The sequence below is a fragment of the Semicossyphus pulcher genome, unplaced genomic scaffold, assembly GCF_022749685.1.
Source record: "Semicossyphus pulcher isolate SPU_LCO1_2020_fin unplaced genomic scaffold, fSemPul1.0.p SCAF_7, whole genome shotgun sequence".
NCBI lineage: Eukaryota > Metazoa > Chordata > Actinopteri > Labriformes > Labridae > Semicossyphus > Semicossyphus pulcher.
This window is the reverse complement of record NW_027211748.1, coordinates 22,129,324-22,156,977: the sequence shown is the minus strand read 5'-3', so window position 1 is coordinate 22,156,977 and position 27,654 is coordinate 22,129,324. Positions and strand designations below refer to the sequence as shown.

General features: G+C 40.3%; 1 protein-coding gene and 1 pseudogene across 1 annotated transcript; both read left to right on the top strand.

Annotated features, from left to right (window-relative positions):
* Positions 1–5,543, top strand: LOC138611584 (solute carrier family 22 member 13-like). The gene is made up of 10 exons (XM_069684762.1): positions 1–375; positions 448–551; positions 619–773; positions 856–1,024; positions 1,181–1,301; positions 3,392–3,486; positions 3,563–3,777; positions 3,860–3,968; positions 4,045–4,251; positions 5,468–5,543. The coding sequence occupies exons 1-10, from the start codon at positions 1–3 to the stop codon at positions 5,541–5,543; spliced, it is 1,626 nt and encodes a 541-aa protein (XP_069540863.1).
* Positions 5,544–8,734: 3,191 nt separating this feature from the next.
* Positions 8,735–27,068, top strand: LOC138611583 (solute carrier family 22 member 14-like; annotated as a pseudogene).
* The last annotated feature ends 586 nt before the right edge of the window (positions 27,069–27,654 follow it).

Genomic DNA, 27,654 nt, shown 5'->3' with positions numbered 1-27,654 from the left:
ATGGTGGAGTTTGGGGAGATTCTGAAAACCATCGGAGACTTTGGTTTCTTCCAGAAGCTTCTCATATTTCTGTTGAGCTTCCCAAACTTCTTACTGCCCATCACCTTTTGTAGTTTCCTTTTTATCGACTCAGACCCGGAGCGACACTGTAACACAGACTGGATCCTTCAGGCCGACTCTAACCTGACCCAGGAGGAGCAGCTGAACCTGACTCTGCCCCGGGACGAGGATGGGACCTTCAGCAGGTGTCTGATGTTCAAACCTGTAAACTGGAGCATCAGTGACATCAGGGAGTACGGACTCAATGAGACCTCAGCGTGCCAGAGTGGATGGGTGTACTACAACACGCTGTACGAGGCCACCATCGTCACGGATGTATGTCAAGAACAATAAGTGATACGTGATGTTTTCTTCGCTTCTCCTCTTCTGATTTTAAATGTTTTGCAGTTCGATCTCGTCTGCGGCAAATCCAACATGGCTGAAGTTGTGCAGACAGTCTTCATGACAGGTTTACTCTCTGGTTGCTTCATCTTTGGACCGACAGCTGAATCGTAAGTGACTTTTAAAGATGTGTGAGGTCATGTGCTTCAGACCCTTCATTCACTCTCTTACTTGTAGGTTCGGCCGCCAGAGAGCCACCCAGATACCAGCGGTTCTTCTGTTGATCTTCATCTTCGTTGCTGGTGTGTCTCCAAACGTCTATGTTTACGCCGTGTCACAGTACATAGTCGGAGCTGCACTCGGAGGATACAGAATAAACTCAGTTGTGTTAGGTATGACCGACCTTTGTCCTGTTCTTTAAACCCTTCTTGTTCCGTCTCTACAGTGATTTTGGTGTTTGAATTCTGTGTGTAGCTACAGAATGGATCGGGGTCACCAGGAGGTCACTTGCCTCCTGTTTGAGCCAGATGTTTGCAGGTGTGGGACAGTGTGTCATGGCTGGTCTGGTCTTTGCTATTCGTGATTGGAGAACAGCACAATACGTCACAGTGGGAGTACAGGCCGTTGTATTCCTCTACATATGGTTGGTGTCATTCCTACTAGAGCAAACCCAGCTTGAGTATGGCAGAATATAACTGTGTGTTAACTTACTCGGTGGCTCAGTTTCTGATTTAATTTTGACAAATGATTAACAGTCTGTGAGCGACTCTGACGCTGGGTTTGTGGTTAAACTTTTCAGGTGGATTCCTGAATCTGCGAGATGGCTGCTTGGAAGAGGAAGGACTGAAGAAGCGAAGATGCTGATTCGTAAAGTTGCAGCCATCAATAAAAAGAATATCCCAGAGAGTCTGCTCAATGAGGTAAATCAGGCTACGTTCACACTGCAGGCAAATGTGGCCCAAATCAGATTTTTTTTGCTCGACCTGAGTCTGAACTGCCACTTTTACGTCACAATTATGGCGGGAGTCAAACTGTAAACGGCCCCGACTCCAAGGCCACACGCTCCTCCGTACTGAAGGAGCAGCCATTGCTGCACAAAAAGCCACAATTAAAAATGTGCCTCTCTTTCTCCTCGCCCTCGTTATAATCGGCTGTTGAATTCGCAGGCTTCCACGGCTCATCAATTTATACATGAAACTGTAAACGCTGACTTATATGTTTGTTTACATACGACAGCGTGCTGCGCGTCGTCTTTGTTGTTGTTCTTTTGCGCATGCGGGTCATTCAGGACTGTGACGAGTTCACACTGCGATCTGACATTGGCCACATTTTAGAGAAAAAAAGAAAATAAATCGGAATTGAGCACGCGGCTTGCAGTGTGAACACCTTAGATTCATTTTTAAGATCTTGAGATCAAATAAAACTTAATTTATCCCCCAGAAAACAAGTTGATAACTGAGGTAATTGATTTTAGAGGAAAACGTCAGACCAAGGAGTTATGTTATAGGTCTATGCATTAAACTGTGCTGTTGTAGAAGAAGAATAAGTTGTACTTTATTAATCCTCGAGGGGAAACTCAGTGTTTTCACTCTGTTAATACAAACATGCTACACACACACACACACACACACACACACACACACACACACACACACACACACACACACACACACACAAAGGCCTGAAATACACACATGCAGAAACAGGATTCTATGAACATGCATTAATGGAGAGATGTCAACAAACCTCAAAACATTCAGCTCTTTAAGGACATTCAGGTATTTTTTTCACAACATTCATATTTTGTAAAATGCTCTAATTGTCCTTTTAAAAGGAACGAGTGGAATGTTCAAAATGTTTTAACATTTAGAAACTCCATTCAAACACCAAAAGGTTTCAAATCCTCCATTCTGACTATTATTCAACTTCTTAACACAGCATCACTGATATAATTCAGCTTTTAAACCTAGCAATGTAGTTTAGAGTCACCTGTATAACAATATTCCACATCTTTCAAACATGATATTGACTGATATTTACATTTTAGACACCACTATTGTTTTGCGTCAGCATTTTCAGCATGTAGCTCTTCAGAAATAACACTCTCTAGTTTAAACCAACCTTTTGTCTTCATAGGTTACGAAGCAAATTATCCCATTATCACAAGAAAACAATCTTTGTTATGTCCAGATAACAACATAACCAACGTCTGATCCTGTGATAACTGCATTTAGAAACTAAATAATTGCAAGCAAAACATCTTCTGCTTCAGCAATAACATTTTGCGTCTTTTGGCCTGCAGATGGCACTGTGTTAAAGGTCACTGGTTTAAAGGTATTTCAATTCATCCTCTGGGGATATATCAGATATATCAGAGAGGCGTAAATGTACATGTGAAATAATTAGCTAAAAGTATCAACTATTGAGATTGAGATTAAACAGTAATATATCAAGTCTTAAAATGTGCAGCTTCTGTCACGCAAAGTAGTAATAGTTCAAACTGACCTTAACGTTCGATCAGTTCTATCCAAACATCATTGCTTTTTATTATTAACACATAGACCAGGGGTGGCCGACCCTTCTCCTGGAGAGCTACCTTCCTGCATGTTATAGGTTTCTCTGTACTGTAACACCCCTGATTCAAATGTTTTGCTCTTTATCAATCCCCTTCAGTTGGTTGATAACAAGCAGATCAGACACCTCACAGACTCTATTTACGGCCCATGGTTAAAGAACATCATCTATACAGTATGAGACATTTCAATCATGGTGGTGTCTAAGACGGGTTAGTCGTGTGGGGGTACATCAGACATAAAAGGTTGGGAGCCTGTAGCTAATCCTTTTTGTATATTATAGGATGTTATTGGCTGTTCTGTGGATCTTCCCTGTTCCTCAGAATAAATCTAATTACAGCCTAGTTCATGGAATAGTAGCTATCACCTGCTAAATGGCAGCTAACAGCTACATCGTGTGTGTTATTCTGTGTTGTAATAATACATATGCCCTTCAGGTCACAACAGAACGAGAGGTCAAAAGTGGAGGACTCAAAGAATTGTTTACTTCGGCCGTCCTGATAAAATATTTGTTCATTCTGTCTTTTGCCTGGTAAGTTTGGCACATTGTGAATGTAGTTTTTATTTTTCACCAGACTGTGTGATGTTTTTATTTTTGCTGTTCGAAGGTTTTCTTTAAATCTGGGCTACTTCTGCCTGGTTCTGAACGTGGGTAAGTTTGGTCTGAACATCTTCCTGGTTCAGTTCCTGTTTGGGATCACAGATATACCCGCTCACGTCTTCTGTATCTGGATCCTGGAGTATATGGGGAGGAAGAAAACCCTAATATCAACCCTCGTGGCAGGCGGCGCAGTTTGCCTCCTAACCCTGGCTTTCCCTCAAGGTGAATTTCCTGTAATCAGATTCAGTGATGGAGGATTCATCCAGCTGACTTGCAGTGGCTAATACTTTGATGTTAAATCCAGACAGCGCTGTCGTCATCACAGCCCTTGTTACCACGGGAAAGTTCTTCTTAAACTGGGCGGGGTCAGTTTGTATGGTCTACATTCAGGAGTTGTTTCCTACTTCTGTCAGGTACACACTTAACATATAAAAGATATTCTACACGACACTGTAGGCTATATATATGAAACCTGCTCCACTCTTGCAGGCAAACAGGTGTTGGCTTGGGCTCCGTAGCCTTTAGAGTAGCAGGTCTGCTCGCTCCTCCGCTCAACATGTTGGCAGTTTACCACTGGTCCATACCCATCGTAGTCTTCAGCAGCCTGGCTGTGGTCAGTGGAGCTCTCGTCTTTCTGCTTCCTGAGACCAGCAGAAAAGAGCTTCCAGATTCAGCCAAGGACGTTGACGGCAACAGGTGAGCAAGTCATATGATTTGGCTTTTAAATGGCTTTTATTTGGGGTCAGTTACAAGCAACAGGGGTGACAAATGGACTGAAATGGATATAAAGGAGTTCATTTGTGTGGGGATCAATATTACACTGTTTTTCTCTTGAATGACCCTGACATAATTAAGTTCTAATGGGACAAATTTACTGTTTGAAAATAATGGAAATAAAACTATAAAATGATTAAGGTAAACACTTTAAGGGCCTGTGTCCACCAGCAGCATTATTAGCCATGCCAGTGCCTATTTTCTAAACATAACCAATGTAGTTCAACGTTTTCAGCACTCCTCGGTGCAAAAACACCCTCAGAGGTCGTGGGCGCTGCCAGTGCAAAGAGTGCCGTTAGTGGACACAGGCCCTAAATCTTAGTTTTTCTAATCTATCAAACTTGCACAATAACTTGAGCTTTCTTAAGTAAACTTTTTTAGAAATGCATTTGCTTTCTTGCAGAGTTACAGAAGAAGATTAATAAAACTTTATTATCATTCCATTTAATAGGCCCATTAGGGCCTGTGTCCACTAATGACAGTTTTTGTGCTGGCAGCACCCACAACCTCAATTTCAGAGCGCTTCTCACCAGTGCTTACTGTTGCTAGGTTACAAAAGTTGTCTGGCGGCACTTCCGCTGCCCTCGGGAGTGACCATTAAGTCTGTTTTAAATCGCTCTGTGTGCTTAATGTTTGCTTTTATTCATGGGAATTTTACAAAGAAACATAAAAACAAAGGAAATAATCAGGTCCTGGTGTTAGCAGCAGCTCTACACCTGGAAATTTTAGCCTCGAAAAAACAAAAGGATTAGCTTCTCCTCCACCGTTGTTGTTGACAAAGTTGATATCTAAAGCCCCACCCCTTCTTGATTTTGATTGGTCGGGAAGGGAGAAGTGACATTGACGAGCGCAGCTCCAAAAGTTGAATTATTTTCAACTGAGAGCGCAGTGACAAAAAACAGCTGAAGCCGAGGTCGTTTTCGCGCTGAGGACTCTGTGACCAGTGTACTGTTGCAACTAAGATGTTTTCATCTTCAGATTTAAACCAGTACAAATTACTGAATACTTTTAGTATTCTTGTAGTAATCTGAATATTATTATTTCAACATCCTCTGGTCGTTTTGGAACCAGACATATAACAGACACAGGTTAGTTGAGGCTGAAGTTCAGACTTATGTAATTTAAATTTTCATTGCAGGACTATGACCACCAAGAAGACGGGATGCGACTCCTACATGGCCGAACACAACACAAACAAATCCACCAAACTGTAGCTGAAATACTGAATTTCCTTTTTACGGATGTTTTTGTTGTTTTGTAATGTGAGTTATGTTTGAGTAGAATATTTTTATTTGGACCGTTTTGTACTTTAGTGTTGTTGAGTCATCCTCTTTATTTGCTCATGTGCTCTGTCTGTCTGTCTGTCTGTTTCTGATTATTTTTTTATTGCTGTCATCACTGTTCTGTTGAAAAATAAAACACAGAAAGAGAGAATGTAAAAATGTCAGAGGAAGTAGATTAAATGCTCAAACTAGTCTGGAAATGTCCGCATTTGTCTTGGGATGAGAAATACAAAAGAGGATGCTGAAATGTTTTTTTCTGTCATCACAATCTCTATAGTTTTTTTTTATCTTCGTAAGTGTCATACCAAAATCAAACATCAACCAAATCCACCTTCATTGGTGAGTTTGTGTGCAAAAAATACCTGCATCTACACAACACGAGTTTTACCTCCAGCTGCAGGTCACCAGGTTCTTCTCAGTCTGAAAACAAGCCGGTAAATCTTTATGATTGGATAACTCTCAGGGAGTCCAGGCGGGACTTTGTAGAAGTGACAGCATTATATGTAGGCTAACACGCCCACGTTTGGTGTTATACCAGGAGACATGTGCTGTATGTTATTCCAGGAGAGGAAGTGTGTGTTATTTTACAGCTACATTACACTGTGCCTTGTGTAAGAAGTCACCACCCTTGGACTTTTACGGATGGTCAGATCATAAGGGTTTTTTTTACAGTTTGAATAACAGACAAGAGCAGTCCAAAAAGCAGATATCTGTTGGGTTGAAGGCAATTGGTTGCATCTGATTTTACTTTGGGTTTTCACAGCAAAGCACTCAAAGCTTTGAAGGGATAGAAGGTTTCATTGAGGTGGGGTTGTATGAGGTACTTATCAATAGTAAGTGTTTATGCACAGTAGATAACAGTCTGTTAGGAGAAGCCGCCGGAGTTCCTACACGGAAGCTAAGCTAAGGACCGCTTCACCTTCAGTCAGCCCTTTCCCTCTGCACTATGTCTCACACTGCACAGCAGCCCTGTAAACAAACAAAAGTGCCGTTCAAGGTGGGGACTAGGTGGGGACTAGAAGATAATGTTTTACTACGCATGTCATGAAGTGTATTATGCCGTATGTCAGCTGTTTGGGTCAGAAAGCGCCGCCACTCGCACTTTTCTGAAGATATTACACTGTTTTTTATTTATTTATTTTTTAATAAAACACAAGATACTTGTACCCTAATGATAAGGATAACCGCTCAGTGAAGAGACCCCTCCCTTTGTGCCCTCATCCCAGTATTTATAATTAACCTACCACATGACCCCAGTGGTCACTGCAACCCAAGCAGCATTGCCAACTTCAACAGACCCAGGCTCCGCCATGTGAGCTCAAGGTATTGACAACGCTGATGCTACGAGAACATATTAAGCACAAAAGAGAAAAATAGAGAGAGAAGGACAGAGAGAAGAGTTTGTAGAGAGAGGTGTGTTAGAAAGAAGACGGAAGGCAGAGCCAGGTTGAGGTGCCCTGTCCGGGGCGAGCGCTCACCCCCGCCGGACCGGGCCCTACCCCTAAGCCGATACTGCCTACCCTATCACATGGCTTTTAACGGCCCCCACAACTCAAACTTGTAGTTAGATGGGCAGCGAGAGGCAGCACAGGGTTATCAAGTGGGCACCTCCCTTCACTGGTGTTTCTTCAAGTTGGGCCCACAACACCTCAACAGTTAGCTCTGGCGTCCCAGAACCACCTCCATGCTAGCTCTCACCGCCCATCAAAACGTTGTGCTATCAAATCCTTATGTAGCTAAAATATGCTACTCCTGGTTATATATATATGAAAAAGGAACAGCATAGAGAGTGTCCTGGTTACCTTATAGATTACATCGAGTTCTGTTGACTGATAATGGCTTTAGTTAGTCGTGGCTAGCTCCACTGGATGTAAACATTAACACTTCAACACGAAGACAACTCTGCGTCTGCACCGATCATGTTTCTGAAGAGGATAATGCAAAACCAACGCAGTATGTATTATAAGAGTAAGACATAGTACTGAGGGGAAAGGGCTGTGTGACGTCAGTGTGAAGCGGTGACAAAAAATAAAATACAGCATACGTTTAAACTAACTAACTTAACTTCCATGTAGGAGCACTTACTATTGACAAGTACCTCATACAACCCCACTTCCAAAAATCCAGACAGGGCACTGTGTCGTATCTGAGATGAGAAGGCCTAAAGGTAGCTGGGTTTTATTTCACATAAAAAAACAGAGTAAAGTAATAAATTAAACTTTGTCGAGCCAAAGTCTATATTTAATCCTGTCAGTTCTGCTTTAGAGCTGCAGAGACTTACTGAAAACAATAAAGCCTGGTAAATCAATGATAACCACAGCACGTTTTTTCCTCAGTCATGTAAGTTTCATTGAAAAAGAAAACAAGTCTTGGGTGGTTGAATCTCCAGCTACAGCGGCAATAATTAGTTTTTACAACATTGAGACAGTCTCCTGTTGAGCTAAGCATAATAAACCATTCTAACAGCCTTTACAGCACAGTTTACTATGATGTTGTAATGACTCGGTATTATGTAACAGGTTAAACGTTCATGTAAGAGCGCTGACAGACGAGGTGTGATGACTCAGCATGCTGTAAAGTTAGCGAAAGATCAACGGCACTTTCTGTGAGATAAGCAGAAAGAGATAGCATGCTAGTAAGAATCATCACAATAACGTTTCTTGTTTTATTATTACACTTATGTAATCTCATCTCTCTTTAAAATGAGATCTGAATTACAATGGGATTTACCTGAAATGAATAAAGGTCTTAAATGTTCGCACACCACAGTGTCATTTATTTTATTAGTAACTAAACTTGAAATAGAAGATTATATAAAACTAGGACTCCATAACATTCACAACTGTTGCTGCATTTTTGCGTGGTAGCCTAAAAAAAGTCATTCAAATAATTCAGAGGTAGATTCAACGCTGGACTTTAGGAAGATGTTACAAGAAAGAAAAGGTACACTGTCGAGCCATCAGGTTAAATAATCACAAAGAAGGAGTAACCATACATGTGCTGTCTCATCCTCCCTGAAAACTGCACGGCCCAGAGTTTAAACATTAATGGACGTTGTTTAAAGGTCACTCTCTGGCAGCATCTTTAAACTTAAACACGGTTCCACACAGCGCTCTCTAATCATGGCTGATTTTGGGGAGATTCTCCGGAATATTGGAGAGTTTGGATTATTTCAGAAGATCACACTTTTTGCGCTTTGCTTCCCAAATATTATTCTGCCTTTTCACTTTTCCAGTGTATTTTTTATCGAGGCAGATCCAGAGAGACACTGCAACACAGACTGGATCCTCAGTGCTGATCCTAACCTGAACACAGGTGAGCAGCTGAATCTGACTCTGCCCCGGGAGGAGGATGGGACCTTCAGCAGGTGTCGGATGTTCAAACCTGTAGACTGGGACATCAGTGACATCAGGGAGTACGGTCTCAATGAGACGACAGGCTGCCAGAATGGATGGGTGTACGGTAAAACTCTGTATGAGGCCACCATAGTCACTGATGTAAGTCATGTCTGTCTCATTTATAATAAATATAAATCAAATATTCTTTATAAAATTCTCCTTTATCAACTGTCTGGTTTTATTTCCTACAGTTTGATCTAGTCTGTGACCAGGCTAATTGGTTGGAAATGGCACAAACAGTTCTGATGGCCGGCATTCTTGTAGGTTGCCTTTTATTTGGACCTTTTGCCGAATCGTAAGTACACCTAAAAATGTACGCAATGTTTTCCTGACACCGTATCATCTTGTTCACGCTCACATAAGAAATGTGTGTTTAGTGAAAAGTTGCTGAGTTTCGTGTAATGATGTTTTTTGTGAAATGCATTTCTTGAAATGTCGTGTTGTGTGAAATGTGTGTTTTGGGATGTTCTCGTGTTTCGTGACATGTGTTTGTGAAATGTCATGTTGTGTGAAATGTCATTGTTCATCCATCCATCCATTTTCTTCTTCTTATCCGGGGCCGTGTCGCGGTGGCAACAGGCTAAGCAAGATGACACAGCCACACCCTCTCCCTAGCAACGTTTTCCAGCTCCTCCTGGGGGATTCCAAGGCGTTCCCAGGCCAGATGGGGAATATAATCCCTTTAGCAAAATCTGGGTCTGCCCCGGGGTCTGCTCCCAGTTGGATGTGCCTGGAAAACCTCCACAGGTAGGTGCCCAGGAGGCATCCTAATGAGTTGCCCAAACCACCTTACCTGGCTCCTTTCAATGCAGAGTAGCAGCTCTACTCCGAGCTCACCCTGGATGTCTGAGCCCCTTACCCTATCTCTAAGGCTGAGCCCAGCCACCCCCAGAGGTAACAAATTTCAGCCGCTTTTATCCGCAACCTCATTCTTTTGCTTACTACCCAAAGCTCATGACCATAAGTGATGGTTGGAACGTAGATTGACTTGGAAATCGAAAGCTTACCTTCAGACGGTCTGGTACAATGCCTGCATTTCTGCTGAAGCTGCACCAACCAGTCTGTCAATTTCACCGTCCATTTTTCCTCACCAAGATACTTTAACTCCTTCACTTGGGGCCGGGGCCTCTCCCAGATGTTCCCAGTTCAATCTAACTATATGTTTAGGTTTACCAAGTCTGTTTGGCAGCCATCTGATCCAACTCACCACCAGGTGGTCATCAGTTGACAGCTCTGCTCCTCCACAGATCTGATAATACGACAACAAAGTTGATCATTGATCTGCAGCCGAGGGTGTTCTGGATCCAGGTACACTTATGAGTCATCCTATGCTTGACCATGGTGTTCGTTATGGCCAATCCATGATGAGCACAGAAGTCCAATAGCAAGATACCCCTTGGGTTTAGCTCAGGCAGGCCGTTCCCCCCAATCACCCCCCTACATCATTGCCCCTTCCATGACTGCTGTTTGGTGCATAAGCACAAAACTACAGTCAGAGTCTTCCTCTCCGCAACTTGCAGTCGCAGAGAGGCGACCCTCTCGCTCACCAGGGAAAACCCCAACACAGTGGCGCTCAGCTGGGGGCTTGTGAGTATCCCCAGACCTGCCTGTTGCTCTCACCCTGGGCAACTCCTGAAAGAAGAGAGTCCAGGAGTTTGGATTCAGAACTGTGTGTGGACGTGAGCCCAACTACGTATATATAGCTGGTAGTGCTTTACCTTCCACACCAGCTCCAGCTCCTTCCCTGCCAGAGAGGTAACGTTCCATGTCATTGTGTTTCGTGAAGTGTGGCGTTGTGTGAAATGTCATTGTGTTTGGTGAAATGTTGTGTTTTCTGACATGTTATGTTATGACTTTCAGGGCCATCATACTTGTCTGATCTTTTTGTTTTGCTGACCAGAGGGGCTTTATCTGTTCCAGGTTTGGTCGTAAACGAGCGGCTCAGATTCCAGTCTTTATAATGCTGATATTCACTGTAACCACTGGATTATGTCCCAACTTCTATTTATATTTGGCGTCCCAGTTCATGCTGGGAATTGGATATGGAGGCTATCGACTGAATGGCGTGATTTTGGGTACAGTACACTTCATCATCTTTCATTTTAAAACACTGTAAGGCTCAGATTTTACTGAGCCATATGTATTTCATTCCAAATGTTTTGTGAGATGTTTGTGTGTTTAGTAAAAGTGTTATGTTGTGTGATACTTTTTTGTGAGATGTCGTGTTTTGTTGAAATGTTTTCGCATTCATTTAAATGTTGTGGGTTTTTTAAACTGTTGTTGTGTTTCCTGAAATGTTTTTGTGTTTTGTGAAATGTTTTTCGTGATTTTTTTTTGTTGTTGTTGTTGTTGTAAAATGTTGTAGTGTTTTTTAAATGATCAGGTTTGTGAAATACCTTTTGTGAAAAGCCGTGGTGTGTGGAATATCCTGTTTCATGAAATTTGTTTCGTGAAATGTTTTTGTGTCTTGTGAACTGCAATTTTTCATTTTTGGGGCTCTAAATAAATATTATTGGCATGTGTAGACAGTGGTGGAAAGTAACTAAGTACATATACTAAGGATGTTATCTTCAGTACTACGAGTTAACTGTTATTGACTTCCTGTTTCTAGCCACTGAGTGGATTGGGGTGTCCCGAAGATCCTGGGGAGCGTGTGTGACTCAGCTGTTTGGTGCAGTCGGACAGGTGATCCTCGCTGGTTTGATCTACTTCATCAGAGACTGGAGACTAGCTCAACTAATCACAGCAGCTCCACTCGTATTAGTTGCTGTTTATATATGGTATGAATTGTTTATATAAGGCTCTATTGTGTGTTTAAAGGTAAATTACAGATTATTGATAAGTGTTCTTGTATCTGACAGCTTTATTCCAGAGTCGGCCAGGTGGTTGTTGGAAAGAGGGAGGATAGAAGAGGCTAAACAGCTGATCACTAAAGTGGCAGCAATCAACAAACGTCCCGTTTCAGAGTCTCTGCTGGAAAAGGTGCTGACACTGACACAAAAATCTATTTGTTCCTTTTGGAAGTAGCAAACACATGGTGAATGTTTATGGAGAAAAAAACTTAAATATAATACATGTCTGACATATAAAGAACATCTGTTATGGACAATGAAATTCAATAGGGGAGACTGGGGATGGTTGCAACATTGTTTTTCATTCCTCTCAGTTACGTATGACACTCTTTAAACTAAACCAACCAAATGTATTTATATTAAACTTACATCTGTCTGCTAACTACCCACACAATTTAAAGATACATGGCATATCATTTACAGTGTTTTTTAGGATGGAAGAAGTCAGATGTTGAACAGACCCCAATCATGGGGACTAATTAGGAACTGTTGCAGCATATTAAAACTCAATTAGCATAATATTGTAAATATTACATATTTTTATGATTTATGTATACCATGAACTTAATTCGTTCTGCATTATTCTTGTAGGCATAAAACATTTGCTTTCCTGATTTCAGTGTGCAAGTTTTTTAGATGCTACCTTTTTATTTCAGTAAATTTACAGTATATACAGTTTATTTTTAAGACAGAAATAATGTTAGAAATTGTATTTAAAAAACTTTAAACAAACACGCATATATTCAATAAATCCTTCTTGTGAAGAACGCTGTTTACTAACCAGCGTTAGCAAACATATCAATGATTCATACTGAGGTTTGATTTATTCATACAAAGATTTAGGGAAAAAAGTAATCATTGGCCTCAAAACAGGTTTTTTTTCTTTCAATAAAGTCGAGGTGAAATTAAAAATGTCATTTTAATCCTTTTAGATCACATCCCCGGTAATATTGTGCATCTATTTGACAATATAGGCAAAAAAAAAATACAGAAAATCAATTTCTTCGAGTTCTTATATCAAAATCTGATCATTTTTTCTTCCGGTAAAACTAAATTTCACGCGTGCTTACGTAAGTTAGCACCAAACAATTTCATCCAATGAATCTACAACATTTAGCCGCAGAGCACCAAGGACGCTCGGTCAGTTAGCTAGCTACTGCGCTGTGGAGAACGTCTGTCTACGCCCACTTCTCAACGATCAAATCAAATCCCTCTTATGATATGTCTCGCCTGCACGTCCTGTTTCACTCGGAAATACGTCACGATACGGAAGCTAGATACTCTCGAAATGCCATTTCAGCTCGACTTTAAATGCAGCGCAAATGTTAACTGTGTGTGCTGTCTCCCTGGTGGAAGGTCTAACTTCCAAGACTTGTTGATGTTGTTCCCAGTCTCCCCAATTGTAGCCCTGCTAGAACCTCAACAATTTTCAGTAGATGTGTCAGAAAGGGCTTGGTTCATGTCCTTTGTAACTTTTTACGTGTAACTTGTATTTTATTGTAATGGCACCCCAATCAACTGAACTGTACCTGAATTACTTAAGTTATTCAGGACAAAATACCAGAATGGCTTACATGAAGAGTTAACAATATGTGTTGATCACCAAACACAGTGTGAGCGATGAAATGAAGATATATTTTTTGCAAGGCTGTTGGATTACATGCTATGCTAACATTAGCAGGCGTTAGCATGATATTGTGTCCAACCCCTGTGCATTACAGATTGTTGAGAAAGAAACTGAGAAAAAGGGAGGCATAATAATTCTTATCCAATCACCTGTGCTTAGGAAGTATTTCTTTACCCTGATATTGGGATGGTAAGTTACATTTTACGTTGCTTATAACTCTACCAAGTCTATAAAATATGTATTAAGATGCTAAAACAATAATACATTACAAAACTTTTCTTTGTACGATTTGTTGTTTTTTTCAACCCTCAGGTTCTCCTTGAACATTACCTACTACTGCCTTTCATTTAACGTGGGAAATTTTGGCTTGAGCATCTTCGTGACGCAGCTCATGTTTGGTCTGACTGAACTACCAGCTCATATACTTTGCATCTGGCTGTTAGAAGCACTGGGGAGGAAAGTGTCCCTGATGGCAACGCTTCTGATTGGAGGATTCTTGTGCTTATTAATCTTAGCTGTTCCTCAAGGTAAAGCACCCCAGATGTGCTTATCAAGATGGTTTTTGTCCGTGTTTAGGTGGATGGGGATGTCATGTTGGTTAGTTGAAGAGTGCAACACACAACAGTCTACAATGAGATATCTCTAGATATATGCCATCAAATTTAATATCAACATTTTTACTTTTCCTCTTAAGTTTAGGTAAAGTCTCAACAACAGTCGGATAAATTGACATGAAATTTGGAACATTCCTCTTAAACGTACAATAAGGCAAAAGCCCTAATAGCATCCCCAAATTTCCACTGAAAGGCGGGGTGAAATGTGGGGTGAGAAGTGATAAAAGTTCAAATGGGGAAAACCATACAACATCACTTGGGTGAGCAATTTATGAAGCAAAGCGATGCCTATAGTACATATTGAATCAGTCTACTTTATAAAACAGATTTTTATCTCCACCTGAAAGCTTAAATTTTCCAAATACTTGGGTTCACTATTAAATAAATACAACCCTAATGACAATCCCATCCGCCTACGGAAGCCCCTTTTACACAGTCTGTTCAGCCTGTAACAGTTACAAAACTTAACCACTTAGCACCTGTTAGATTGAGCAAAGATTTCATTCTAAATCAACAATCTTGCTGCGGTAAATAAACAGTACACAGTCAAATCGAACATGTTTTAATTTACTTATTCAGCCTAACAAGACTGCACATGATACCTGCTGTAACTAGACAGCTAACTAGCAGGGAGCGGTTGTAAGCTTGCTTCATTACTCAGCAATAAAGTGCATGTAGCTCATTAAAGGAAGCAGCTAGCTAGTTTGTCTAATTCAGAGTTACCTTATTGTTTTGATTTTATAGATGTTCCTTAGAGAAAGATACAGACTTTTACTGTTGTTTCTGAAATCAAAAGCTACAAAAAAAATGCGTACATAGACAATTAATCTAGCATCTGACTGATTTAAGCCCATAAGCCAGCCTAGATAGCTAGGTAGCATTAGCAGCCTTAAAGCTAAGGAATTAAGCTAGACCAATTAGTATGCCTATGTACTATATAGATTTGAAATTGGCATTGTTGTGCTCTAGCAAACAGGAGCTAACCGTTAGCAGCTATTAGCAGTTGTTGTTAGCTTAGGAGAAAAGATGGCAGGAGAAGTGATTGCCATATTCAGTTACTATGAAAATAAATAATGAAATATTATTTCATTTGTAAATTTGACACAATTTATGACCTTTTATTTTTTTAAGAACTTATTTATTTATTAAATATTGAACATTTATTGATTGACTGTTGTTTTTCATTTATCTGTCTCGGTGTTGTTCTGTTTCAGACAATGCTGTTGCCATTACCGCGTTAGCCACTTCAGGACGTTTTTTCATTAACTGGGCTGGATCTGTCTGCAACGTGTACGTTCAGGAGCTGTTCCCCACATCTTTTCGGTACGTCTCTCTCTCACTGTAGTTAATGATACAATCCACCAGTTCAGCCTTTTTCAGATCAAACCAGCCACAACATTAGTCAATAAGTTGTCAGTGTAAGAACAATAACTGTCAAACATTACAATTACAAGTCGAAATACAGTCATGAAGTACTTGCCTCTGATTGGTTGTGGCTCTGCTAAAGGATCCCAGTATGTTTTCTTTTGGTGTGCCGTGTATTTGATTTGTTATCTTTTAGGATTAACTGTCCAGCCTTCGGTTAAATATTAGATTTAGTTTCTGTTTTTGACCTATTTAAGTGGATCATATGTGGGTCAGCCCAGCCGCTGTCTGATCCCAACTATTGTTTTATCTTGCCTGCCACTAGCGTCACTGTTTACTGATATGTTTAAGTGTCGGTAATTTGTTGCAGTCAAACTTATCTAACACATACAAAGGATTGTATTCAAGGCAATACATGGTTTCATGGTTATCAAACAGCTAATGCTGGGAAGTTTAAATGTGTCTATTCAGAGGGATGATAAAGAAATGCACTGATTGAGGTCAATACAATCATTATGCTACATTAGTTTTACTCTACTACTGAGAGAGCTAAACAAGATTTAATTAAATAAAGAATGGCACACTTTTTTATTTAGCTAAAGACAACAACAACAACAACAACAAATAAATACTTACATGTAGAGGCTGCAGAGGTCTGATCTCTGTATATTTCTGCTTCAGACAAACTGCCTCTGGTTTGGGCTCCATAGCAAGCAGAGCTGGAGGCCTACTGGCTCCGTTGCTCAACATGTTGGCGGTGTATCATTGGTCCATACCCACCATAGTGTTCAGCAGCCTTTCACTGATCAGCGGAGCTCTCAGCTTCCTGCTTCCTGAGACGAGAAGGAAAGAGCTGCCAGATTCAACCGACGAGGCCGAGGGCAACAGGTAAGCTAGCTGCCAGCCGACAGAACCTATAGATAACTTATCATCTGCGTGTTGTGCGATATGTAGTATTACAACTCGTGAAGATTTATTACTGCATCTGTGCATAAGATAGGTCTGTGAACCTGTTGATAGTGGATTCTTTTGTGGTTAAACTTAAAAGGCCTGTTGACCCATTTATATAAAAAGTCCATCCTCTGGGGCCAAACTTTCTGGAACTAATCAAGAAATGATTCTGAACAGGCAGCATAATTTATTTGTTTAAATGAAAAGATGAAAATAAAAAACAATGCAAACATGTTGAAGAAATATAAAAATGGAAGAGAGATTTGTAATCTACGGAAGTCCTTAGCGGACATGCATCCATACATTTTATTTATTCAGTTTTCCCACAACAAGTTATTTCAGTTGTTTTCTGGAGATCTCGTTTTATTTTTCTCGTTATCTCGGGATATCAAAGCTGGTTATCTCATGATAGCGTGATAAATCAGTTGAGATCTCGAGAAAACAACCAGAAATAACTCGTTATCATGGGAAAACGTAGTTAATATAATGTATGGATTCGTGTCCGCTTAGGGCTTCTGTAGTAATCTTGTTCAGTAGATTATTGTCTATAATCACCTTCAAATGATCTGAATGAGTTTAAACTTAAATTCTGTTTTTATCTGCAAAATACGAGCTTCATAACACATGACAACATGAACCAGTTCTGTCTTCCATTTTGGATTACTAATTTTGTTTCTGTATTTTTTTAACAAAAAGTCTTTATTTTGCTTGAATTGAACTTTTTATTTTTCTTTCTCCCACAGAAAACCAAAAACCTTGAAAAACAACTACGAGTCAGATGAGTTTTCACAAAGCAAATCGACCAACCTGTAGTCTCCATACTTCTATGACTTACTTTACTGCCTGGTTTTAAGATAAATGGTATTAGAGCTTTTCTAGTCTTCAGACCACTCAAAGCGCTTTTACACTACATGTCAGATTTTAACGCTCAAATTCATACACTGTAGGCAGAGGCTGCTTTGCATAGTGCCAATCTCCAATTTAAGCATTCCCGCTCATTCACAGGCCGATGGCCATCGAAGGCTTCAGGAGCAATTCTGGGTTCGGTGTCTTCTCCAAGGACAATTTGACATGTAGACTGCAGGAGCTGTGGATCAAATTATTACACACCTTTTTGTGGGGTGACTCCCCTGAAAGCTTTTAACAGGAGGTGTCAAATTCCAACTGCAGGATTGCCAGTAAACTTACTGAGTACTTGAACCATGTTTTTACAAACATGACCTCTTGTGCCAAAAAAATATATTTTCAGTCTTTCACTGTTTTCACTTTAAACTAAAACAGTAGCATTTTTTTCTAACACTTTATTTATAAACTTATAAACTAAATTTTGCATATGCCTTAATAAGAGCATACGATACAGTAGCATTTTGAATAATTTATTAACTGTTGTCTCAGATCTACTTTCTTCTGAAATAAGATTGCTGAAGTTTTCAATAAAAACTGTTCACAGTGCTGTCTCTGGATTTTTCTGACTCACAGGCACATTATTGAAAAATGTGCAGATGGAAAATCACTGTTTCTCACATGTAATCTTTTACTTCTTTAAGAGGCCTAAACCAGATCCCATTCACCTCCAGTGTATTGCTGTGATGGTCTGAAACAGAAGAAGGACTAAAATGGTAAAATACTTTTCCCACAAATGATCTTATCTTACTGAGTACTGGTAAAACTTATGAGTCATACTTTATTGGTTCAGTACACACATATTGTATATTGTATATATATAATGTATAAGATTGTGCCCAGATAAGATTGGGAGGCACGTCAGGAACGTAACAGAAGATATGATAGAGCTGTGATTGTGAAACATATCTCAAACACGACTCGTAGCACCACCTCCTGGTCTGTTTATACTGCTAACTGTACAACTAGTGTCATTCAGATACCTCAGATCCTGCCCGATACAGTAAACACAATTAATGCTTCATATTTGATTAATTTGCACTAGACCAAGTACAATGTTGCAAATGTAGACCTTTATCTGTGTAACAGAGCTAAATTCAATCACATGATTACATTTTTTTCTAAGTCTAAGGTAAAAACTTGTTTTGGAGAAAGCAAACAATGCACTATACTAGTCTAAGGTTTAATTTAGGAAAAATGAAACGCAAAGATCCTAAATATAACGAAAGAAAAATAAAAGTAAAGAATCTGCTTAAGAAGACATACGTTTGGGTATAAGGTGAACAACATGTAAACAAGTACGAAGCTCTCGGCTCTCGGATTAGACAGGATAGCACAATCAATCATTTATAAACTTCTGTTTGAAGTCAACTTGCTTTTGTATCCTCTCATCAAATGTTTTTATTGATGCCTGGTTACAGTATGTCACGAGGACAGGAATATACTAAAAGGAAACAACCTAGTAGTTTCCTTGTGCACTATGAGTTTATTAACACAAAAGCCCCTGTGTTTTTTAATGGATGTACAAAATAAGAATTTTTATACTCTTTATTTTTTCTGAAATGAATGGTAAGGCAACTGGACAAGTTGCATGAAACATCTTTATAGGATGTATAGAGTTTATGATGTACAAATTTCAATTTAATAAAACATCCATCCATTACCTATACCGCTTATCCTGGTCAGGGTCGTGGGGGGCTGGAGCTGGTGGGGGGTTACACCCTGGACTGATCGCCAGTCAATCACAGGGCTGACACATAGAGACAGACAACCTCTCACACTCACACCTACAGGCAATTTAGAGTCACCAATGTACCCAACCAGCATGTCTTTGGACTGTGGGGGCTAGCGGGAGTACCTGGAGGGAACACACGCATGCACAGGGAGAACATGCAAACTCCACACAGAAAGGCCTTCGTTGATCCGTACTAGGAACCTTCTAGCTGTGAGGCAGCAGCGCTAACCACTGCACCACCGTGCAGCCCTCAATAAAACATGCCTTTAATAAATGAAACATTTATTAATCTTATCGTGCTCAGTTGTTAACTCTCTCCTACCAGTCCAACCTAGCTTGTGAGCATCACTCGTCATCACCTGTCGTGTCAATAAGCAACTGAAAAGTTTCTCAAATGACATCACTATAATGATTTCTTGACAATAAGCTGTTTTTGTTTAAAGCTCCTGTGAGGAGTTTTTCACTGGTTATGAAACAGACTGAAATGAATTCTCATGACTCTCTATGACCTACAAAAGCAAACCAGACCATCAGAGACAAGATGGATTATTTCTATATAGTTATTTTTAATGCCTGAACCTGCTGGAGGGGGGTAGGTGTCAGACGAAGCAATTGACTGCACGCTGCCTTTGTTTACATTTTACAGGGTAAAAATTTAAAGTGAGTGATACATATGACTGTTAAAGAAAGCAGGACGAGATTTTGTCTTAACAACAACACTTAAGCATGTACAGGACAAAATCAGCAAAGAATTAAGAGGTCCGGCTTTGTCCACGGGGAGCGCCAAAATCAACACAAATGCAGTGGATTCTTGTCATCAAAGAGAGCACAGGTGTTACTAATGAGATTAACGATGGATCAAGTGAACCATGACAGGGTGACAGAGCCAGCATGCACAATAAACTGAGGCAGCAAAATGGACTTTAACCTTAATTATATATTTACACCTGTGCTTTTCCTACTGGGACAGATTTCAACACGTTCGGCAGTCTGCCGACAACAGTGTGTGCGAATAAACAACAAATTATCACTTCATAAAAACCTCTACCATGGGAGCCACAAGGTTCCTGTTTTGGACCACTGCCCTTCAGTATATATATATTTATATGATCTTCCGTCTGTTTGTAATGATGTTAAAATTATGACGTATGCAGATGATGCCGTGCTATTCACACATAGGAAAAATGCATTAGAAGTTGCCACAAAATGAACAAAGGTACTGTAACATGTCACTAAAACACTCTAAATGTTGGAAAGACTGTAACTATGTCCTTTTCCAATAAAAACAAACTTAGAGACTGTCCTGACATCTGTGTCAATGGGCAAAAAAATAAAAATGTGGAGGAATTTAAATATTTGGGTGTCACTCTTGATCCAACTCTTTAAAAAGCATATTATAATTTAACCTGGGGGTGTACTCTTTAATTTTTTTTAATTTAACTCTAGTTCTTTGTGGGTATGGGTATTCTTTTAATGTTTAGTTTTTTGTGTAATTTCATGTGTTTTTGGGGGTCGTGGAATGTATTTTGTACTCTTCAACTTTTACTCTTTAACTCTTTTTTGTACTCTTCCTTTAATGCCTGGTCTTATTTTAATGTCTATGTCTTCTTACTATTTCATTTTTTACTTACCTGCCCAGGGACTATGGGCGGAAAACCTATACATCTCTCCTTGTTTTATATAAGGTTAATGTTCTTTGTGCATTGTCCCTGCTCAAATAATGAAACATAACATAACAACACTTAGTTTTATGACTGAAAACATTCCCATCAGTCTTATCTTCCTTGCCAATGTGCCGAATAATGCTCAGTGCTACTCATGGTGATTCATGTTGGGCCTCTCTTTAAATAACATAAAGAGTCGATCTAGACCTGCTCTTTTTGTAAAGTGTCTTGAGATAACTCTGGTTATGATTTGGCGCTATACCAATAAAATTTGATTGATTGATTGATTGATTATCTTTACTTTGTGTTAAGTCCTAACAAGCTATGTGAGCCATGCATGCTAACATGACAAACTAAGATGCACATGGCAAATAGCATCTACATGTCAGCAGAGCGCTAGCATTTAGCTAAAAGCATTGTAAAACTTACATTATTCATGTTTACTCTGCATAGGCAGAGCCACACAGAGCCACGAGCACGGCTGCACACTCTTAGTTATGTCCTCATTGAACTTAAATAGACCTGTTTTATCTTTATTATACATATAACCTCCAGAGATCCCAGTCAAGCCTTTAGTTTTATGTAGTCCACTGGAAGAACCAATATAACTTTCGCTGGTACTACAATTAAGTGTTGTTGTTATGTCTGACAACTTCAGAAACTTTTCAGCAATCTGTTGGACATGCCTGGTTACTTAAAAATGTAATGTTAGTTTAAAACTTCAAAACACATCGCTCTGTGGAAAAAATGTAACCTTTTGTTTAAATTCTGTTGAGAAAGTACAAAAATAATGTCTTTGAAGATCAAGAGCAGCCTGTTTTTCAGGCTTACAGGCTTTCAAACTTGTTTTTCTATGCTTTTTAAGCTGAACCGAACACATTGCAGATCCATTTTATAAGCGTCAAAATGTTGATACCTGTGGGATGTCTGTGCTACGTTTCTTTAATAACAATGATTGCAGAGAAACATTTTAACCCAAAATTACTAATGTGGGTTGGTGTTTGGGCCCAAATGGGCAAAATGTGTATACAGTTCAGAAAGTGAACATGGGTTCTGGATGGGTTCAAAGTAGGCTACATTCTAACCATATGGACCCTGTATGGAGACCATCAAAGACCCTTCATCAACTCATTTGAGCTAACCAATATGGGGCCTCCATGGAAGCGCAAAAGGGGCGGCTGTGGCTCAGTGGAAGAGTCGGTCGTCTCTCAGTTGGAAGGTTGGAAGGGTTCGATCCCTGACTGCTACAGTCACATGCTGAAGTGTCCATAGCCATCAGGTATGAATGCATAAATCCTGATTGGAGATCGGCACTTGGGTCATTGACATGTGAATGACTGTGTGAATGTGACATTAAGTGTAAAAGCGCGATATATAGTAAGTACATTTCCTTTACCATTCACTGAATGGCTGGGCCCTGCTCATGTTTCCCCCACATGGGCGTGTCGGCTGAGAAGTGTAGATAACATTCAGAGGTTCAGTTCAGGTGAGAATAAAAAGACATATGAGAAGCAGTATGATAATTGTAATCAGTAATCCGTCGCCATGTATTTAGGTTATACATTAACGGACATTGTTTGTAATGCGGTGCACTGACTTTCAAACCTACATGCTGTAAGGATACGGACCCTAACATGGCTGACTTTGGAGAGATCCTGAGGAACATTGGAGAGTTTGGAAAATTCCAGCAGCTCACTCTGGTTGCAATTTCCTTTCCAAATATAGTTCAGTATTTTCTTTTTGCAAGTTTTCTTTTTTTGGAGTCAAATCCTGATCGACACTGTAACACAGACTGGATCCTCAGTGCAGATCCTAACCTGACCGCAGGTGAGCAGCTGAACCTGACTCTGCCCCGGGAGGAGGATGGGAGCTTCAGCAGGTGTCGGATGTTCAAACCTGTAGACTGGGACATCAGTGACATCAGGGAGTACGGACTTAATAAGACCACAGGGTGCCAGAATGGATGGGTGTACGGAAACATGATGTATGACCGCACTGTAGTCACAGATGTGAGTAAAGAGTGTCGACAAGCAGACATTTATTATTCAGTCACCTGCATGAAACATATCATCAATCATTTTTATTGATTTATTGTTTGGCAGTTTAATCTGGTTTGTGACAAGTCGAACTTGGTGGAAGTGATTCAAGCGGTGTTCATGACCGGCATTCTGATTGGTTCCCTCGTTTTTGGCCCTTTAGCTGAATCGTAAGTACATTTTATACAATAAAGTTTTGTGTTTATGGTCGATAATGAAGATAAAAATCACACACAGCATCTCCAACACATAAAACACATTCGTTTTAAAAGATGTAATTTAGAAAATGTGACCCAATCGTATTGATCATATTACCAAGCATCATTTTGCAAATAACTGTGACCACGTATTTACCCAAGTGTATTTACACACACACACACACACACACACACACACAACCTCACAAACATGAAGGGGTTACAAACATACCATCGGGCCCCGGGGCCAGTGCATATGTTGAAACCTGCTTTACTGTATAGAGCCTCATTAAAGACTGTAGTTTGAGGCCGGATGAGGAAGCTCATGAAAGAGAAATGGTCGAGCTGGAGAAATGATCGAGCTGTCTGCTTTACAGTATAAAACAAGTACGTCTCTGGCATGCAGCATTCTTGGGGATATTAAAGGCACAGTAAACAATACTCTCCAGTGTTTATACAACATTGCAGACCCATGAATCAATATTTGCACATGTTGGCGCCCATGAGGGAAATAGGTTGATTGGACGAAATTGCAAGGTTGCAAAGATGCGGCGATCGGCTGAATTTATTTTAATTCTCTGAATCGCAACTCGATTAGCACCATTAGCTCTTAGCCGTAATAGAAGCAGGTGCTTGTTTCTACTCTGTGTAATTTTGTTCTTCTCTTCCTGTTGCAGGTTCGGTCGCAAACGAGCAACTCAAGTTCCAGTGGTGATAATGCTTGTGTTCATTATAGGAACAGCACTTTGCCCAAACGTCTACATATATTTAGTGTTTCAGCTCATGGTGGGGATTGGAGCCGGAGGTTATCGAGTCAACTGCATCATCCTGGGTGTGTACTCCATACTGTAATTCTTTTATCTCAAGCTGAACATTTTCATCAGAAACTTAAACACGCTGTAAATTCATCACAACAGCCACTGAGTGGATCGGGGTGTCCAAACGATCATGGGGAGCCTGTGTGACTCAGTTTTTGGCAGCGATCGGTCAGTGCATCCTCGCTGGTACGATCTACGTCATCAGAGATTGGAGGCTGGCTCAGCTCATCACAGCAGCTCCACTTGCACTTGTTATCACCTACATCTGGTGTGTATTAACTCTTTTTAATATTGTTTTATTTGTAAGTTACAGAATGTTTAAAGTGTCACTTTGTTTCTCTCAGGTTTATCCCAGAGTCGGCCAGATGGTTGCTGAACAGAGGACGGACAGAAGAGGCCAAACAGCTGATCATGAAGGCAGCAGCCATCAACAAGAGCACTGTTCCAGACTATGTGTTGGACAAGGTACACAAACCTCTCACTATATTACCCTCAAACACTGACTGCATATAAGAAGTGGATGTAGGCACCAGCATGTCACACTTTTGGTTTGTATGGTTCTAAAGCGTCAAGTCCGGCATTTTGACTGATCTTTGTTTTATTGAACAAGAAGTGACCATATTTGGAGAGAGGGTGGATCACACCTTAAAGCATACCCTGCTTAATCTATCTATGTATCTATTTTACTGTAATTTTGATAATAATTTACAAAATGAACATCATGCTGCATGCTTGATCAAGATCTGAAACCAGCCAGTGAGACCATAAACTCATTAGGAGGATGTTTACTGAGGTAGTAATCAGTAATCAGCTGAGCAGTAGGATCATTGTCTCATCTGCATCTATAAAATCAGACTTCTTTTTGCAAGAGTCTCCCCCTGCTGGACATTAGAAAGAGTGCAGGTTGTAGGCTGTTCCACATCTGCTTCACATTTTAAACCAGGAGTCTACGTTCACTTACAGTCTATGCTTCGAAATCGTACCCTCAAAAAAACCCGAAAGGATTAGCTTCTCCTCTGCAACTGTTGTTGATAAAGTTGATCTCTGAAGTCCCGCCTCTTCTTCATTTTGATTGGTCATTGAGGGAGAAGTGACAATGACAAGCGTGGCGGTGTTCCAGAAGTTGAAGTAGTTTCAACTGCGAGCACAGCCACAAAGAATGACTGACGCAGAGGGCGTTTCTGTGCTGAGGACGCTGAACTACACTGGTGTTGATTAGAAAATAGGCACTGCCAATGCAACTTCTGTCCACCTGAAAGTACTTTAACCTAACCCAGTAAATATCAATAGGACTTGATATAACTTGCTTCACTGTTCATATTTCTGTTTCAGATCAATGTGAATGATGTTGGGGAGAAAGGAGGCATCAAAGTTATTTTCAAATCACCTGTTCTGACTAAACGGTTTTTCATCATCGTGCTGGCATGGTGAGTAACCTTATGATTTTTATTTACAATGGATAAGTCAACTATGTGTAATGTGCGTTGTAACAAACCTACAGAGATTTATCACCCACCCTGCAGACCCTTTTGAGCCTTTTTGTCTCTACACACTCTCCTGTCTCTGGGTGCAGGCTGACCCTAAACATGTGATAAGTTCTCTGTATGCTATTACCTCAGATCCAGACAGCAGAGAGGCACAGGTGGTGACTCACTGTAGGAGAATTTAGCAGCCATCCCTCAGGAGGTCGTGAAAAGCAGAGCAACACAAAGAGAGAGGGAATATTGGATCATCAAATAATTTGATGCTGCAGATTAAATAGATAAAATCTGGATTAATTCCATTAAGCAACCTAGAATAAAGATGCAAAGCTCCTGTGCAGATATAATGAATGCTCTACAATAACCACATCACTGATGTTTTTGTCTCAGGTTTTCGACGAGCCTCGCCGTCCTCTGCCTGTACTTCAACATGGGAAACATGGGCTTGAACATCTTCCTCACACAGTTCTTGTTTGGTGCTTTTGAAATGACGGCTCACGTGCTCAACATGTGGCTGCTGGAGGTTTTAGGAAGAAAAAAACTATTCATCGCAACAATTCTTTTGGGAGGACTCTCTTGCATACTTATCCTCGCTGTTCCTCAGGGTGAGCTTTGTTTGCAAAAAGACGATTTCATGTTTGTTGCCTCGTTTGTTTTTTTGTCAGGATTGTTTTACGTCTGTTTTTTTTTTTCAGGATACACCGTTGCTGTTACGGTCTTAGCCGTCATAGCACGTTTTCTCGTTGTGTGGGGGGCCACCATATGTAGTGTTTTTATTCAAGAGTTGTTCCCAACAAATGTCAGGTAGGTGTTCACATGTGAAAAGCTATCAATCAGTCAATGAGTAATAGCCTATAAATATGGACTACGTGTCTTCACCTCCTCCTATTGCACAAAAGTGAAGCCGAAATACTCTCCGGAGAGGGCGCTGCCATCTAGTGTGTTTGGAGCCAGAGTCTGCGCAGTAGAGATCGGCTGGTGGAGCTGCAGTTTTGTTCTGCCCCTTCTGCCACCCAAAACACAAATTTAACTTACTGAAAAAATGGCAAAGATCCTGCACGTTGGCTCAGTCACCAGCAGAGGCACCTCTTATGATGGTCAGAAGCAGATATTCATGGATGTCGAAACTTCAGTGACTGTAGTGATTGTTTTAGTTACGTCTCCTCTCGCCATTCCTCCTCTACTCTGCTAATCTGGAACGGATCAATGCAAGAGCCGTATTTGTCAACAGGGCTGTCAATCATGACGTTACACCCCCTTTTTACAGCATCAAATAACTAATTAAAACTAAACTTGTTTGAAAAATGAACACTTGGACGTAAATCAGCACGATAAGAACTAACTATAATGACAAACACCATGTTTGAGAAACATTTATTTGGCGTGTATTTCGATTTTATAGTTTGACTCATGTCCCATCTGTTAACATGGAGGAGGCAGGCTTTATGGCCTATACAGCAGCCAGTCAGCAGGGGGCAATAGAGATGTTTTGTCTTCACTTTTGGGGAGCTGTCATGTCGTCTATCGTCTTATACAGTCATTGGTTTAAACAAAGAATTTCTTGCAAAATTTGACCCAAATGTGGAAATGTCCCCATCCCCTCTCAGACAAACAGCCATGGGTTTAGGATGCATAGCAGCAAGATTAGGAGGGTTGCTGGCTCCGTTGCTCAACCTGCTGGCCATCTATCACTGGGTCATACCCATCACAGTGTACAGCAGCATGACAATCATCAGCGGAGCTCTCGGCTTCCTGCTTCCCGAGACCAGCAAAAAAGATCTTCCCGAGTCAGCCGATGAAGCCGAGAACAGGTGACGATGGCGGATATGTTCCATTATTTTTGGTACCTTCTACATTTAACCATTACCTCCTTTAATATCTGTCATCTGTCTTGTGTCTTACAGAAATGGGACGTCGACAAACAAAGTAACTTGTACAAGTAAACTGTAAACGTGTGTTTGAAATGCAGAATCACCCACATCTTATAAAGCAGCAGTATAAAGTATAAAGTGTATGCACAAATCTTACTAACCCTTTGTTTTTGGTTTCCTGTGCTGCTTCACTCGTAGTTTTTTTATTCAACTAAGGTGCACTTTGTATATAAACATGATACACACACTGTATAATGGTATTAATATGACAAATCAAGTGTTTACAATGAATTCATTCACTGTATATAACTCTGGATATAAATAACATTTGTACTTGTGTTTGACCAAAAAATAAATCTAACTTTATTTTAAAAGCTCCTTGTAGTGATATAATGCTTCCATTTCCAAACTAATGAACACAGTAGGGCTGTCAGCCTGGCTCTGGCATAAGGTAACAGCACCCTCTAATCCTTACAAATCGACAGTGTTGGGAAAGCTACTTTGTAAAATACATTGAGCTAAGCTACAAG